The 17,123-nt window shown below is 41.8% G+C and overlaps 1 protein-coding gene across 3 annotated transcripts in view; it reads left to right on the top strand.

Moving 5' to 3' along the window:
• The window catches only part of CADM1 (cell adhesion molecule 1), a 325,810-nt gene that overhangs the window by 283,542 nt on the left and 25,145 nt on the right, over positions 1 to 17,123 (top strand). For all 3 annotated transcript variants that reach the window (XM_059930349.1, XM_059930350.1, XM_059930351.1), the window contains exons 7-8: positions 2,628 to 2,800; positions 7,689 to 7,772. In XM_059930349.1, coding sequence (XP_059786332.1) covers positions 2,628 to 2,800; positions 7,689 to 7,772 — 257 coding nt within the window. The remainder of the gene's footprint in view (positions 1 to 2,627; positions 2,801 to 7,688; positions 7,773 to 17,123) is intronic.

Below are 17,123 nucleotides of genomic sequence, written 5' to 3' on the forward strand. Positions count from 1 at the left end.
GGAAAAGTGACTACTAGAAATATTTTTGTTAGTAAGGAATGGTTTGGGACTTTTTCTCAAGGAATATGTATACATACTGCGTAAGGGAAAAGACTTACACTCTTATTTTATTGAAAAGTGTAAAAAAAGCTACTGCACTTGCCCCTGCTAAATTAATGAAAGTGAATTAGAGAAACGACATGTATTATCACTAATAAAGCAAAAGCCATGTGGTGGTACCACTTTAGCTATTATTCCGTTTCGTTTGGGGAGGAGGAAGAATCCTTTCATCTTTCTAATAGAGTGAAGATTGTTCTTAACTGTTTCTGAGGGAAAAAAACAATCCATTTCACATGGAACAACAGGTCAACCTAGTGATTGGGTTCACTCAGATTCTTATTGGTCCCCAACAAAAAACAGCATTGAGCTCCCTCTGCTGTCCCCTCGCTATGATTTTCTCCCCCCTCAGAGTTTTGCTAACTAGCATATTCATACAAGGACCTCAGAGCATTTTCACAAAGCTTCCCCCAAGTCTTTGGAAAGAATTCTCCCCATGACAGCTAAGCCATGTTCTCTGAGAGAACAGAGAGCCGGCGGGAGCCTAGCTGCAATGGTCTCTCTCCCCACGTCAGCCCTCCCTATTTTGTGTGTCCTTCTCCAGGGCCAAGGATTTGCTTCTCTCTCTACTCACTGTTTGGAGTTGTAAAGATGGCCTTTAGGAAGGAGGAGGTGGTCTTGCTTCTGCTTTGCTTTTCCTTGGGTGTTTCAAAGTTATTTGGATTTAAGTACTTCCAGCTTCACCAGAGCAGTCTTCTTCTGCTTTGAACACTGCAAAAGATTCAGCTCTTTCTTTGCGTAAACTGTTTGAATTAGGCCCCAGGTAGCAAATTGCGTTCCTTCCAAAACAATCCAGTGGCAAAAAAAATTAATTCTCTCAGGCCTCTTGCCACTTAAAAGTACCATCCACATTAACTACATTTACAGACTATGGCTTGCTAACCTATATTTTGTTTCTATATTTTTTTTCCCCTGAAGAAGGTACTGTGTTCAGTCGAATGTGCCACGGGGACAGTAAATTGTATGCTTCCTTCGGGACGTTGATGCCAGAGAGGGTATTTGCTTGTTCCTCTCAAATCGGCCCGGGCCCACGGTTGTCTGAGCAAAGCACGGGTTACTTGACTGCTAGCCCTTCTAGCATATCACCTATTTATTTTCTCAAGAAATTGCATACAATAAAAATGGTAATTTAACTTGCCATTAAATGCTGTGAATGTTCTCAGCATTTACCCCCACTGATGGTTTCAGCTGTCAAGCAGCGGGACAATAGGTCTGATTGCCGCCAGGCAGAGCCGTTCGCCTTCGCCTGCGAGGAGGACGGATGCAGGGCTCATTTTGAAATAATTTACTGGGTTGTGATAACAAACCCATGTGTCATTAAAGAAAAATTGTGACTTCACATCCCACTGGAAAACCGGAATGCTACTTGACAGGGCTGTCTTGAGTACCCGTTCCTATGAAGCGCAGGTCTTAGGTTCCGATGCCGCTCCTAGAGGTAGTGCAGGAAATGAAAGGAAGCTGCTTCTGTGCCCGAATCTCTGTGGCCCTGCCTTGGAAATGGCAGCTTTCAGGCCCAGCCCTAGATGTGGCCTCGATTTCATAGGGGCTGCCTTGAAGGATTATAAATTCAGTGAGTTTGAAAAAGACTCTGTGTGTGCGCAATTTGGGCCCTGGAGCATCTTGTGAAATTTGCTTTTTCCTGATGGATACAAATGTGGTCTTTAAATCACGGAAGCAAACCTCCCCTCTGATGAGCAAGTGCCGTAGGACCCCAGGAGTTCACGTGGAGGTGCTGTCACTCCACAGCCATTGATCTGGGAGCCTGTCCCTCAAGCTGGGGGCCTGCAGGTGCACACACAGGGGAACGGGAGCAGCGTGAGGGCCTTGGAGAGCCAGGGAAGACAGGCATTTTGCCAAAGAGCACATAGATAAGGTGGCTTGGGGCCTCGGAAGGTGCGGTGGGGTCTTGGGTTGCCGGAGGGTGTGTTATGGGTAGGGGGTAAGGGGACAGGAAGTGATTACATCTTTCCAGAATGAGAAGAGGTAATTTTTTTTCAAACAGCAGAGGCCAAAGAAAGCACTATTCAGTTGTAAAAGTCCATTCCTTTCTGCGAAACTCGAAATCCACTTAAATATCACAACTTTCTATGCCACTATCTCGGCGTGTTAGTAACCATGAGATTAATGTATGTATCACTAGCCCAGGATTTGATTTTTTTCCCCCTAATTAATGAGATGATTAACAATGGGTGAGCTCTGTCCTGTCTGTATTGGTGTGAAAGCACACAGCAGGGCATAAAAATAGGGCACATTGGTTTATTTGCTGATTTGTTGAAGATGAATTGGAAATAATGAGACTGCTGCTTGTGGTCTGTTGAAAGTTTTTCAACACCTGATAATATTTTTTTAAAAATTATATTCCAAACAGATTTGTGAAGCCTTCACCGCTGTAATTCTCTGAACTTAAAATAGGTCCTCTTTAATTGTGTCATCTTGCATGGGATTCATTTACTGTGTGGGTGAGAGGTTTGATGCAGACATCTTGGTGGGAAATCATAATGCAACCTGTCTCTCTGCCATTCCCTCTGCAGGCCTGTGATGGTAACTTGGGTGAGAGTCGATGATGAAATGCCTCAACACGCCGTACTGTCGGGGCCCAACCTGTTCATCAATAACCTAAACAAAACAGATAACGGTACATACCGCTGTGAGGCTTCAAACATAGTGGGCAAAGCTCATTCGGATTATATGCTGTATGTATACGGTACGTGAGAAGACGAAGCCCTCTTCCATTTGACTCATTTATTATGTAGCTGCTGCTTGTGATTCACTCCTAGAGCTTTTGGTCAAGTTGAAAACCAAAAAACCAGTTTGTTTCCTTCAAGAATTAAAAGAAGCCTGGCCCAAGGTGGACCCCAGTGCTACTACTAGGAGGACAGCAACTTTTCTTCTCCCCTTCTAATCATGGGGGCTTCCCTCTAGATCACAGGCTCTGGTCATGCTGAGTAGGAAAGCTCTGTCCTCAGGCGCACGCTATGGAGATTATGTTAGAAATAATGACTGCGAAATTCAACCTTACCAATTAATGGCTTTTCAACTCAGAAAGTCTATTCCCAGCGGTATTTTCCGATGATACCTGGGCTAGCCTTTCTCCTGCTTTGATGAACAGAACTATCCTATTTTCAGCATGAAGCTATTACATTCCATATGTCGCAAGCCAGTAAATACTTGGAAAAAAAAAATAGAAGGTCCTTGGTAGCTCTGTTAACCACCTATAGCTACTGCTTTAGACACAAGTGCTTTTTTTTTAATTTGTCTGTTTTCTTAATATCTTTTTGCAGGATTATTAAAGCATATGATCATGAATTTCACTTTCTAGTCAACAAATATTTATTGTGCACCTACTTGTACCAGCCATTTTAAACTTATTTCCCATTTATAGCTCATGGTCAATTTTGTGTCTGGTGAATATTCTCTGTTTAGTTGAGGAGTGCACTGCCTATCTGCCTATCTAGTCTTATGATGACGAATTGAGTCTCTTCTGTCCAGTTGACTCTCTCGGTTACTTTTACACCAGGAAAAATAGTCATGAGCTGACATGACACAGAATGAGTAACCATAGGCATGACAATTTCAGTATCTTGTAAATATATGAACATGTGTGTGCATTTCTCTCTTCATGTGAGCCATGTAAATAATCCAAGTGTAAGTGTATGTGAATATACACATATACACATGTAAATCTACATATGGGATATTTACACCATAACGTCTTAGAACCTGGCCACTTTGCTTATGAAGAAAATAGGAGTAGCAGTCTCTTTGATGAAATAGAAGCATGCTTTACCTCATATCTACATGGATATTAAAATATAATCTTTAGCCTTACCTGAGTTTTGTTTTCCTTAGCATAATGCAAAGTTAAAGGCTCACATCTAATCACTTTATGTATAGACTTCTGAGGTGTGATTTCTTTGCACACTACCCATGTTGTCTGTGGTCTACACATAATAGCATTAATTCTCCCCGGTAGTTAAGGAGATCAGAGTGAAGGGAATGGCTCTCCGTGTAGGTGCAAGGAGGTGCCGAGTGCCCCGTTTCCAGCCATCCCCCTTTTGCTTCTGCATCCCTCCCATGCTCAGCATCAGGGTTTGAGCCTCATGTGAGGCCCCAACCTTGCTGTTATCCAGGTTTACAGACTTTCATTCAGCTCTTTTTAAAAACGGCAGATTATGAAAAGCAGAGACAAATTTCCACCAGTCTATTATGTGCTTCCTTGATTCAGAAGACTCAGGTATCTGGAAAAACAGTTTTGACTTATTGTACCCACTGTTCCGACATCTCAAGATGAGAAACGTTTTGATAGACAGATAGATTTGAATAATTTTGGATCCTAGCTCTGGCTAGCATTTATTGAGGGCTTGCTCACTTCGTTCCATGCACTAGGGTGACAGTTTTACATGCACGATCACCTCTGATCTCCACGATAACATGACGAGGTAAGCGCCATCATCATGCCATTTTACAGGTGATAAAAGGAAGCTTAGAAAGGTCACCTAAGTTGCCCAAGTTCACACGGTTACTAAATATGTTTCAGAGCCACGATACTTTGACTCCAAAGTCTACAGTGAAATGTGTGTCTTTCTTTGTAGTTTCTCTTACTCTCTCTGCTTCCCGGTAGAACAGTTCCCTCCAATGCAAGATTGTCGTTTGGGAATGAACTCGCTGGGCCAGAATGCATTATTTGAAAGCCAGGAAACAGAGACCTGCCCATGTAGGCAAGCGCATCTACATCCAACTATCTCCCCAACCCAAGATGGTGCACTTCGCCTGGTCTAGGAATTTGCTAGATCCACAATATGCTACCTCTCTCCCGTAACCTGTACTAGCAGTAATGTTTGGGATGACAGGCTAGAATACTCACCTGAGGCGTTGCTTGTCCAGTAATAAAATATTCTAGCAGTTTGAGAAGATGGTGAGTAGGTTTTCTTTTCAAAGCCAATTTATTGTCCTACTACAGTAGCTTTCAAAGTTCTTTATGAACTCAGAGTTAACATGCTTTTAAAATGTTTAATTCTCTAGAAGTAACTTCTATACTTGGCGAATCTATCTGGTTAGCGCCTGAGCCCCAGTTGGTTTTGTTCTTTTAGCCTCTATGTGTCAAACATAGCTTATTAGCTCCAACTCTGTATTAAATAGTGACCTCACATTGCTCTTATCGCTAGAAATGATCTAAGCATTACACCTGGTAACGGAATCTAATTCATTTAGGTCACTTGAGCCACATGTGAAGGACAAGTTACCCCAGTAGTGATGAAAATAATTGAAAGTGTGTGATTTTCACAAAATGAAAGGAACTAGTGACCTTTTCTCTGAAGTCTCTGCCCTCGTTAGTTAGTCTCTGTTCCACTCCTGTTGGTAATCGTAATTTCAAATCACCTTCAGGTGCACTTTGATTGTATTGTGGACATCGCACATTTTGTGCCAATACTTTTAGAAATAGAGACAGAAATAGCATTATAGCATACCAGCTACAGATGTTCCTTTTCAGTGATAAATATTGTCATTGAATCAGAACAGAGAAGGCACATCTCTGGGTACAGCTGAATTGGGGCGTGGAGAGAGCAGGTTGTCTTCAGGGACCGGTGCCCCTCGCTCACCTGCGTCCCTACCTGCACCTGTACCTGCACCTGCCGCAGGATGTAGGTGCATCCAGTGGTCTCCCAGGTCACAAAATGCTTCCCCACCTGTGGCCTCCATAAGAAAGTACTCCAAAAAGCAAGACTGGACGTGTAATGTCCGTTCTTCTTCTAACAAGGTAGTTTGAAATTATGAATCATTTCTACTTCTTGAGAAAAGAAGAAAATGAGATTTTTTTTTAATGGATTCTTTTTTTGCACTCACGTGTGAGGCTGCTTTCAATAGTCATTTAAACTGCTGGCATCCCCAACTTCAATGAACAGAGTCTCCCCTAAAACAGACAGGTTTGCTCTTGATTCTTCCCTGTCAAATTCGTACATTTGTGTACGTGTGAGAGAAGTTTGTGAGGAAAATTAAAACTGATTATTGATCAACGGTAGGAATCTTTTAAGCAGACCTCATAACCAAACGCCAGGATAATGTTTTCGTAAACTTCCAGGAAGTTCCACCAAACCCAATAAAGACACAGTATATAATTAAAGTTAGGATGTATTAATTAGACAGTCTGAGAGCTCACTTGGAGATAAAAGGACAACAGATGTGTCAGGGAGAAAAAGTTGACGGGCATTAGATAAAATTTAAAATCAAAAGCCTTCAAATCATCTTACGCTCTATTATAGCAGAATGATTGATTAGGTCAAAGTCTTGCTGACAATTTAACACATTCAGTTTGATCAGTTGGGCTGAGAATTTTTTTTTTTCTCTTTCATATTTGCCTTCCCTTTTCCCCTAAATGATTTTGGAGATGATAGAAGAATATACAGTATATCAGACACCTGACAGAGGATTCCCTATCAGATTCCTGGCTTGGAGGGTTAAGCCTTGTTTGTATTTAATTCTTTGGTTTACAAGATGGAAACGTTCTTCAGTTTTATCATTGTCACCCACGTAGGTCAGGCTTGAGCAAAGGCAACGAACTGATTAATATTTACAAGTTGTAAAATTTACTGACTTTTAAAAAATAAAATCTCAGTAAAATCTCACATGCCTGGAACTTGATATTTAGTGGTGACATTCTCTCTTCTGTGTATTTATTACAAGTATAGAAGTAGTTTTACTTCCTGCTGGGATGTATTGATGGAGAATAATGAAGTTAACAGTCAGAGAGCAAGAGGCAGGCGCACACTTTCCCTTGGCCGATAGGAGCCCTTTAGATAGATCAGCGCCATCTCCTCTTTTCTCCCACCGGTGAAAGTATAAAACGAAATGACAACCGTCGGACCCTCTCAGGGGCTGAGTTGGTCTAACCTCACCTTTTGAAATAGGATGGGGGGGGGGGGGGTGCGTGTCATATGTTTTGATTTTTCCTCCCTTCTCTACTTCTCATCTCCTCATCCCTAGTTCACTTCATTGATACAAATCTCTTTTTTTTTTTTAATTTTTGAAATTTATTTTATTTATTTATGGCTGCGTTGGGTCTTCGTTGCTATGCGTAGGCTTTTCTCTAGTTGCGCCGAGCGGGGGCTACTCTTTGTCGTGGTGCGCGGGCTTCTCATTGCGGTGGCTTCTCGCTGCGGAGCACGGGCTCTACATGTGTGGGCTCAGTAGTTGCAGCACGCGGGCTCAGTAGTTGTGGCTCGCAGGCTCTAGAGCACAGGCTCAGTAGTTGTGGCGCACGGGCTTAGTTGCTCTGCGGCATGTGGGATCTTCCCGGACCGGGGCTCAAACCCATGTCCCCTGCATTGGCAGGCGGATTCTTAACCACTGCGCCACCAGGGAAGCCCCCAAATCTCTTTTCTTCTTTTCTTAGCTTTTCCGAATAAGGCCTTGGGATATGATTATAAGACATAAATCTTTGCAGGGCCGGGGGTGGGTGGGGTGGGGAGTCTTTGGATTTTAAAGGGAGAAGTCATCAAACAACGTGTCAGTGTCTTCACGCCTTTGTTGTGTCGTTACTGATCACCGCTGTGCTCAGCATTGTGGGTTTGATTCTCCTTTTTTTCTTTATCCAGATCCCCCCACAACTATCCCTCCTCTCACAACAACCACCACCACCACCACCACCACCACCACCACCATCCTTACCATCATCGCAGGTATGGTACCTTCATTGCCATTGCAGATGTCCTGAATGTACACTGTCTTTCTGGTATGTATAACAAGAAGCCTAAAAGGTCCCTTTAACTCCTTGGAATGGAATTATTCCTTTATTTGGGAACTTGACAGACATTAGATACTGTGTTCTCAAGTCGACTCTTAAGGACCTCAGAAAAGTCTTTAACATCCAAGCATTTAACAGTAGATCAGATATTTTGCAGAATTCTTTTTTAAGCATCACCATGCAAAGCAAAATGCTAGGGGGAAAATGGCAGCCTGGCTCTTAGAGAACACGCGGATAGCTTGCGCTGAGCCACGGTTGACGAAACGGTAAGTATCCCGGCTTTGGATCTTCTTCTTGCCTTAATTTCATCTTAATCTACGTGAAGGAAAATACACACCCTTTAACATGTCCACGTGGGCCATGTTCCTAAATGCATCATCCTTTCTGCCCCAGAGAGTACCCACTGACCGTGTGTCACCTGGGTAGTCACCGTCTGTTCCACTCTGGGCACTCGAGTACCCCTTCCTGCCCTCTGTTAAACATTGGAGGAACCACCGCGGTTGTCACTCTGTGGTTTAGCTCTTTGGACTGTCTGAAACTCCTATTCAAAGTGAGTTTCGCGGTCTCCTTTTTCTGACCGTCACTGAGGGAGGAGGTTATGCCCTCCAGCCCCTTCCTGGTTGGTCTCCAGCGGCTCTCAGTGCTTGATGTCGCTTGTCCGGGAGACTTGTTGGAGTTTTCTCTGCCGACCAGGGTGGGAAAGGTTATGGCCGCACCATGTCGACTAGACGTGCAGGATCTCCTTAGGTAAGACCATCCTTTACATTGACTTTCTGGAGACATTTTCAGTTTTCACAGGAGTTGGTGTGATAGACATGATGAAAATTCTAAGTGTTCAGGGAAAGAGGAGGCCTCATCGGTTTATGAAATATAACAATAGATTGTCTAATTTCAGTTTTCTTCACCTTTCTAACCATTACAGTGGAACAAAGAACTTTTAAATAAGCCACTAGTGAGCATGGTTCTGAATGATGTTTGCGAAAACATCGGTGCCTGCACTTAATTGAAAAGCTTCTGAAAATCCATCCATCCATCCAGTTGGTTTTTGTGTCTCACCCTAAACTCAGCTCCATCCAGGCTGCTTCCTAAATTCTTGTCTGTGTGTATTTTTAGCTTTTAGCTTTTAGCTTTTTGTTAGTTTCTTCTGCTTCTTAAGTAAACTCAGTTTGTTAGCAGAGCGGAGAGATTCCTCCCACTTTCTGCATCCTTAATAAGCGCAACAAAGATGCTCCTCCCTGACTGATTTCCAAGATGCTCCTCCCTGACTGATTTCCAGAGCAACCATGCTAACAACTTCCCTTGCTGCGAACCAGGTGTTTACCTTTCATGATTTCTTACCTTATCCGGGTAGTAAACCAATTAAGCTTGAGCTGCTGTGTACCAGGTTTTCATAGTTTCCTACAAACGGCCCTTTGGATGTCAGTGTAAATTACATCGCCCCTTTCGCCACTGCCCTGCATGTGTGAACCCATTAAGAAAACCCTTCCGTGGTCTGTTTTGTCTTTGCGGAAGTTGTCCGGGTGTGAGCCAGCCTTGATTACCTCTCCTTGTAGAAGGTTCCGTCTAGGTAGCTAGTCAGGTTTACATTTTAAGGCGGTCAAGGCCTTCATTCATTCGGCATAAATACCACATTTCTCTTTAATGTGGAACAGCACTTTTCATTTGTGGCTGGCCTCTCACTAGCTTAGGCTTTTTTTAAAAAAGACCTTTCTTAACACTCTCTGAAATCCTCCCCCCTCACCATCAATCTCAGCAACTCAGCAGAGGTGCCTCAGTTCACAGCTCCTAAGCCTTCACTCCGGACTAACGCTAATCGCATGTCTTCAAACAGCTACAACTCTGTTATCACAGTTACAACCACAGAGACTCCATTTAAGAGGAAATTTTAAAAACAAACAATGCTATATTTCTGTCCACATCCCAGGTACCTTTATAGGGACTTGTCTGCTCCTCTGTCTCTCCTCCTGGCCTCTTTGCTCAAGGTAATATAAGATGATCTCATAGGTGCACTTTGGCCTCTTGGTATTAGTAGCTGAACCCGCTCTACACACAAAATGCATTTGTGGTGATGAATTCCCTGATTCTCTCTGGCACACCCAAGAGTCGTTACACTAAAATTGCCACTGAAACAACATTGTAGAATCCACTGCCTTAATGGATGTGATCTTACAGGCTTGCTGTGTCTTAACAAGCAGTCTTACATATATTTATCTTGCCCAGAAAGTGTACTTGTGGAATTTAACATTTGCTCCTTTCTTCAAACAGATGAAAGGTTATGGAGCTGAATGATTCCGTGTCCCATTTTAAAGGTCCAGGCTATCCCCTAGATTTAGATTGGTTCCTAAGAAATCTTCCAGACTGAATCCTGACAAATGGAGAGCTAAATTAATCTCCACTCTTCTTCTCTCTTGTACTGTTTGGTACATTACAGCCACCATTAGCCTTAAAAGCTTCAACAGCTAAATCTAGTGATATTAACATAAAGCCTCAGCTTAAAAAAAAAAAAAAGAGAGAGAAGAGGAAGAGGAAGCCCACGGGCATCTATTTCTTTTCTCCCAGGCAAATGCAGTGACTGAAACCCATTCCCTAGGTCAGCGTTTCGTTACAAGAAAAACGTACAAATTGTTTTTAAATGCAATCGAAAAATGTTTTTAAACTTGAAAGGTCATAGTTGATTTCTGATGTCTCTGAAAGGAAGTGTTCCAGTGTTGTCTTTTATCTTCCATAACCAGAATAATCGAATTGTTCTCCCTGTTAGGGAGGCAGGCCTTCGTGAGTTCCCAGTCGCCTGACTCCCTCAAAATACGTTAAATTTTCATCCTGGAGGCCCTTGAAAAAGAGGAATTGTAAGCTCAATCTGACCCGATGCTGCCCGCCCAGAATCACAGGTGGGAGGGAGGAGCAGGGCGTCTCTGCCTCCCATCCGTCCTGCGTGGGGAAGCTCTCCTGACTTACCTGTGAAGTCCACGTCTAAAGGTAGATTCACCTGCGGAAGATTTTTGCAGGCTCTAGAGTACTGAAAGGAGTGTTTGATGTCAATTTGCCATATCAACATTGTTATGGTTTTCTAACTATTCAGCCATTAATGTCATTAGAATCGCTTTCCAAATAAGAAACCATCTGAGGGATAAAATTGGGATGGGAGCCACGCAGAGCCTCCTGTGATTTCCCATAAGATTCTTTGGTGTCTCTGTTCTCTTTCATGTACGTTCATCTTCTGACCATATATTTCTGTTTTGACTATTGCTACTGGCAGACCCCCACTCCCTTTTTTTTTTTTTTTATTTAATATCAAGTTGTCCATGTGGTTTCACTCATGAAGATATATGGTATAATATGGGAGAGCAAAATGCCTAATTTAAATTGCACTTTAAATCCATCCCTGGCATCCTCTGCGAAAATACAGAGACAGCCAACCATTACCCGGGGTAAGAGGCCTCCATGCAAATTCCTTTCAAAAGCCAGAATCAAAGAAAAATCTACTGCCATGGGAGGGTGGGGAGGGGGGAGGGCGTTGTTTGTTTTGTTTTGAACTTTCTTTGAAATTAGTTGACTTTGTATATTAGATGTACATAAAAATACCTGTTTTTGTGTTTGGTGATAGCTTTTGCCCCGGTCTGCCAGTTGGATCAATCATCTTAGGAAAATATTCTGTGTTTCCCTCCCTAGTTAATGTGGATATTGTTTTATTTCTGCCTGGTTTTGCCCTGAGTTACATGCTTGATGAGAAGTACCATAGAAAACACTCAGCGCTCAGTTTTAAACACCCTTAGCAGCTTAAATATAAAATTCAGGCCAGGAGGAGCTCAACCTGTAGGTCACATTTATACATGTGACTGTCATAAATTAAAAAATTAAAATCACCTTAGAATAAGAAATGAATAGCTACAGGGCCAAATTCTGAAACACATTTAAGAATCCTTTCATAAGAATGAAGTAGGTCATTTCTAAATGAGTTTTTCTCTTTTTGAAAGTACATATCCAATTAAATATTTGGTGTTTCTTGGAAAAGAAAACAGTAAGGTTTTTCTTATTGTTATCTAATCACTCAGTACCCAATATACCTTGGAGAAAGTGAGTCCCACCCCCAGGCTCACATTATTATTTTGGCATTCATAGCCTCCCATCCTAAGCTTTTTTGTGTGTGTAACGTGGGTCAGGTCACATAAATAAAGAAGGTGAGAACAGCCCTTATCCTTCAGGCGGATGCCAAATTGGGGAAACTCAACAACCAAGCACATGTTTTCAGTTTCCTAAGTACAAAGGAAAGAAGTACACCTGTCTTAAGACTGACTCTGTAGCATGACCAGCTAAATTACAATAGAGAGCTTTGCTCCACATAGAGCTGTCTGTTCTCCAGGGTCTTAGCGTCACGATTGCTACTCTGTGCTCTTGATATCTGCATGACGTAAGGGGTAATGCTTTTAGGCATTCATTCAACGCGTATCAAGGACCCATAATATGTACAGCACTGTGCTAGTGCCCACGGAGACAGAAAATTCTTGGAACCCCTTAAAATATAGCTGAGGTAATAGGTTATACCCACTGGAACTCCTTAGCAGGAGATACTGTGCACTTAGGGCTAATTCAGAAGATTGAAGAGACTGTCACAGGAGACGTAGAATTTGGTCTGTGCCATCAAAGAATGGATAGAATGTGGATAAGAAAGGATGGCATTTGGGAAATTAAGCATGAAGGCCTAACTTTACTTCAAGCATCCATCGTCAGTGTTTGTGTCTGTTGTGTGTATTTATGTTCGGGATATATATTAAGGCACTGTTGCTAGGAAATATACATCTCTCATCCTAGAATGTTTACTAAATTGCCTTTTTTCGAGAGTTGGCATCTACTCCATTAAGACTGTTTTTCATTCATCATTTATTGAATACTTATCGAATGTTAGTGATACACATACCAGTATGCCTGGTGACAAGAATATTATTAGGGCACTAGTAGACACTCATGAGCCACCTGTTTTGTAATGAGCTCCCTTTCCAAGTTTTTGCCCCAAAAGTGCGTGGACCATGTTTTTCCATACTGTCTTAAGTGTGTACATTTTTATTTTTTTTGATGATGATAAACTTATTACAAATAGCATCATAGCCAACCAGTTTTTGACCCATATTGACTTATGAGGGAATGGAAGAAATTAGTGATGAAGGTCACCTGATTCTGCATTTTTTTTATAAAAGGAACGAGAGATGGGAAGTCAGTGAGATTTTTTTTTTTCCTAATGCTTCTATCATCATTTCCATACTCTTATGTTCCTTGTTGAAAAATAACCCAAGAGAGAGGGAATTGACATGTTTTCATACTAAAGATTCATGCACAACAGTGCAAAAGAATAATCTCATAAATACAGGTTTCTTAGGATTAGAAAGTTGGAGCTATCTCAGTGGTGGGAAATAAAGGACTTGGCAGGAAGGACCCAGCCCTCCAGGAGATGAATATAAACTACTACTTCTAGGGCTGCTCCCCCCTCCCCGCCATCGCCCTCCTGCATCCCTCTTTTCCTCCCCTCACCGGTGCCTCACCCGTCTCTGCCCCTCCTCCCGCCCAGCACTGACACACAACATAGGATAGGAATTGTTTTCCTTGTTAAATGAAACCACGGTACAGGTGGTTATTATTATTATTATTTTGAGAACATCTGGTTTGCAAATGAAAAGATCTCAGGGGCACAGTAGCACTTGTGAACAATTCTGAAGAAGCTTTTAACAAAACTTGAAATTAACCGAAAAGAGAAGAAAAACAACCTACTCCCCTTCCTGCTGTTACGGGGCACACTACCTCTTCACTCAAAGGGGAGATGACAGGAAGACAGAAGAAAGCTTTCTTATGGGTCTCCTATTCGGGCCTTTTAGCTTCAGTTCCGTTCCTGTCCATTTCTCCCATCCCTGAGCAATGGGAGTTTAATTAAAGCTGAACATAGATGGAAAGAAAATTAACCGGGAAACCAGTAGAAAATAAATTTCAAAGTTTAATTTTCCAGCAGCTATGTTTGCTTTCAATAGATTTCAAATATGTCAAAAAGAAAGAAAAAGAGGGAACTATACTTAATATATATTGGCCAGCACAGCACCATCGTGAGAATAAAACCATCAGGGGAATTCCTTGCCTACCCTAGCGTCTAGCTTTAAAGCAGCTCCGTAACACAAACTGAAGGGGAATTCAATTAAGAAAACCCATTGGCTCCTTATTGACTTTAGTTAAGAAAATAAACCGAGGGAAAGTGTATTAAAATATGTCTGGACTGCTTAACATGCTTTCACTTAAGCTTATGACAATCAAAATGGCAGAATTTAAATTCTTTACAATTAAGCTCTGCTTTCGAGCAGATTGGGTTCTCCGGGTTATTACCCTATGCATTTTTTAATGTACACCCTACTCACACCCTCCCCCCTCCCCCCCAAATGCAGCCTTGCAGTGAATCTGGGCATTATAAAGCAGGAGTACCATAGAGCAGTTGGAGAAGAAAAAGTATTTAAGGTTGTGAATTTAATTTCGTTCCTGGATTTTCATTTTCATTTATGGCACCCGTTGTGTTTGAGACCACGGACTAATTTATGGATTAGTTTTAAACCCCCAGTCTGTCACACTCAATGAACAATTCTAAGTTGGAGAGAATCCATATGAAAGGATTAGAATGTGCCACAGTGGAGCTTACACATGACTGTTTTCAGCTAAACATTGTCCAGCTGCCTCGCATGCGGTTTTTTTGTTGTTGTTTTTGGTTTTGGGGTTTTTTTTTGCTACTTGGTTAAATGGATGGTGTCTCTAATCTGACACATTGTCTGAGCCTTTTGATTTTGAAAATATCTGATACTGCCATGTGAAATATAGGTGATGTTTAATTTATTCAAGGTAGGGTCCCATAAACTGTTTGTATGGCTGGGAAGACTGAAAGTCGATATTCAGTGAAATGTTCATCTTTCAAATAGCAGTGCAGGCCCTGCCCTTGGATACCTTGTTTAATTATACTCATAAAACAGCTAGAGAGTGACTGTTGAGACCATACACACTTAACTGGGTTTGCAGGAACGTGGGATTGTTTTTTCTTGACCATATAAAATAAATGTACAATAAATTTCTCCCTCATTGTAATTAAAATTAAAATAGAGACAGTAGCTCAAAGAGGCTTTTTTAATTTCATAACGCTACACCACCATAAGTCCAGCTCAACTTTCTGTGACCTATTTTTCTCCTAGGCCTAGCGCAAAGATTATTTTTTAAAGGCAGCCGCAGAATGAAGTTTGAAACAGCCTCTGTTAGGGCAATTAGGCACTCTCATTTTTCAAGTTAATTAGAGCCTCCGTTATTTTCTATTGGAAAGTTACTGTTTGCATTTTGCCTGTACACTTAGAATGTTATCAAACAACATAGTGACCCCACAAGTTGATGCACAGGGGTGGGCTAGCACATCTCTCCAGTCTCCTGATTAGGATACCTTAATAAATCCTACTTCACAGAGCCGCACTCACTTCAGAGCCAGGGTGTCTGTGGTTTCTGCATGAAGTCGTAATGCAATTATGAAGGAGAATTAGATTCTGTCACAATGCTCTCCTGCGGGGAGCACAAAGTCACTTCTAAAGATTTTTTTTTTTTTTTCATTCTTTACTTGAAATAGCCTCTGTTCAGATACCACACCAGATGCTCTTAGAGAAATGGAATCAGCGACTCCCCCGATAACACCCTCAATCTCCGTCTCAACTTTGTAGCCAAGCCTGTGTGTCTGCTGCCGTCTCCCGCTCCATTACTGATCCCTGGTTTTGCCATTCCCAGCTGCAGTAACTGTGTTGTTTGACTTGAACATGTGTTTGCTTTTCACTGTTTTAGAACCGTGTGTTTTCCTTCTCAACATCCCTTTCTCTTCCCTGTTGGGTGCAATTGATGGATTTCCCATCCCCAGAATGGGGAGGCAAGCTGCACTGTGAACTTTTCTTCATTTATTCCCTGGAAGTGTACACCCAGGGAAGTGTACACCCAGCTTCCCTTAGCTTGATTTCGTCATAAAGCTGACATGATGTTGTGACGTAGGCAGGCAGTAAATTGGGGAGTTGTCGGTTAATGCTAAGACATTATTTTTGAGGACCCTTAGATTTTACTCCAACCCCTTTCTTTCATTTTATACTAATGATTTACCTGGTGAAAATAAAGCATATTAGAAGTGCTGCTACAAAAATAACGAGCCAAAATGTTTATTGCTTTTTTAAAAAATTAATTTTGGAAAAAAGCCAGTGTCTAGCCATAAAATATATTAACTTTCATATAAGTGTTTCTGTACAAATGTGCATTTGATTTTGCCCCTCCAATTGAAAGCACCTCAAACTAACCCTTGACTTGGATGTTTCAAGTAAGGAGACATGTCGGACGTGTCATGAGCATCTGATGTAGAGATGTTTCATCTGAACAATTTTCGGTATTGTTTTTTAACTGCTTCTTTATGCATACAGACTTGTAAGTAAGTATTGCGTTCTGATGTGGTTTATTTTATGTTTTTCTTTCCTTCATCTGTTCTTCAGAAACTTAGCTATAAGTTATATTAAGCTGTAGTGGCCTCTCGGACTTCTGGTTAATTCTGGCTCCTTAGAAGGGCTCTGATTTTTCGATGGTCTAGGGTTCTGAGGAAAGGGGAATTGAAGGGGAACACTGGTGTGAATTCATGTGTCATATTTATAAATCAGAAGCACCAGGCTTGTTAGACCAAAAAAAAAAAAAAAAAAAAGTTACATTTGGCATTCTGGTGCATTTAAACATTGCCTCTGTCAAGTCCAAAAGAGTCTTTTGGTGTCTCCAGAACTCATGAAAATAATTACCAGCTTATTAAATAGCTGCATGATAAAAAAGGATGGGTAACTACTTGCAGTGTCAACCCAGAATCCCACTACAGCTCGACATGACCAGCTCATGTGTGAGTGTCTCCACTCCTTTCTGGCCAGAAGGGGATCGTGGAGGGAGACACCTTGAGAAGACAGAACTGAAAGTTAAAACCCGGCCAGATGGGTTGACATTGGAATGAAGTTGGCTAGAAGAAGGGTATTAAAACGACTCTGGGAAAAGAAAGTTGCCGTGCATTTTGTTAGATATTTATCCCACTTCCCCTCGAGCCAAAAAGAAAAAGAAAATTTCTGGAGTCCCCTGAGGAATTTCCTGTGAAGAGGAACCAATATAGCAGGCCTGGTTTTGAAGCCTGGTAGAAGGAGAAAACTTGAACGGCATTAGAAATAGAAGAAGAGACAAACCACGGTTTCTTCCATAACAAGTGCATCTGGCAGTGAAAAAACCT

This window comes from Balaenoptera ricei, chromosome 8 (assembly GCF_028023285.1).
Source record: "Balaenoptera ricei isolate mBalRic1 chromosome 8, mBalRic1.hap2, whole genome shotgun sequence".
NCBI classification, from domain to species: Eukaryota; Metazoa; Chordata; class Mammalia; order Artiodactyla; family Balaenopteridae; genus Balaenoptera; species Balaenoptera ricei.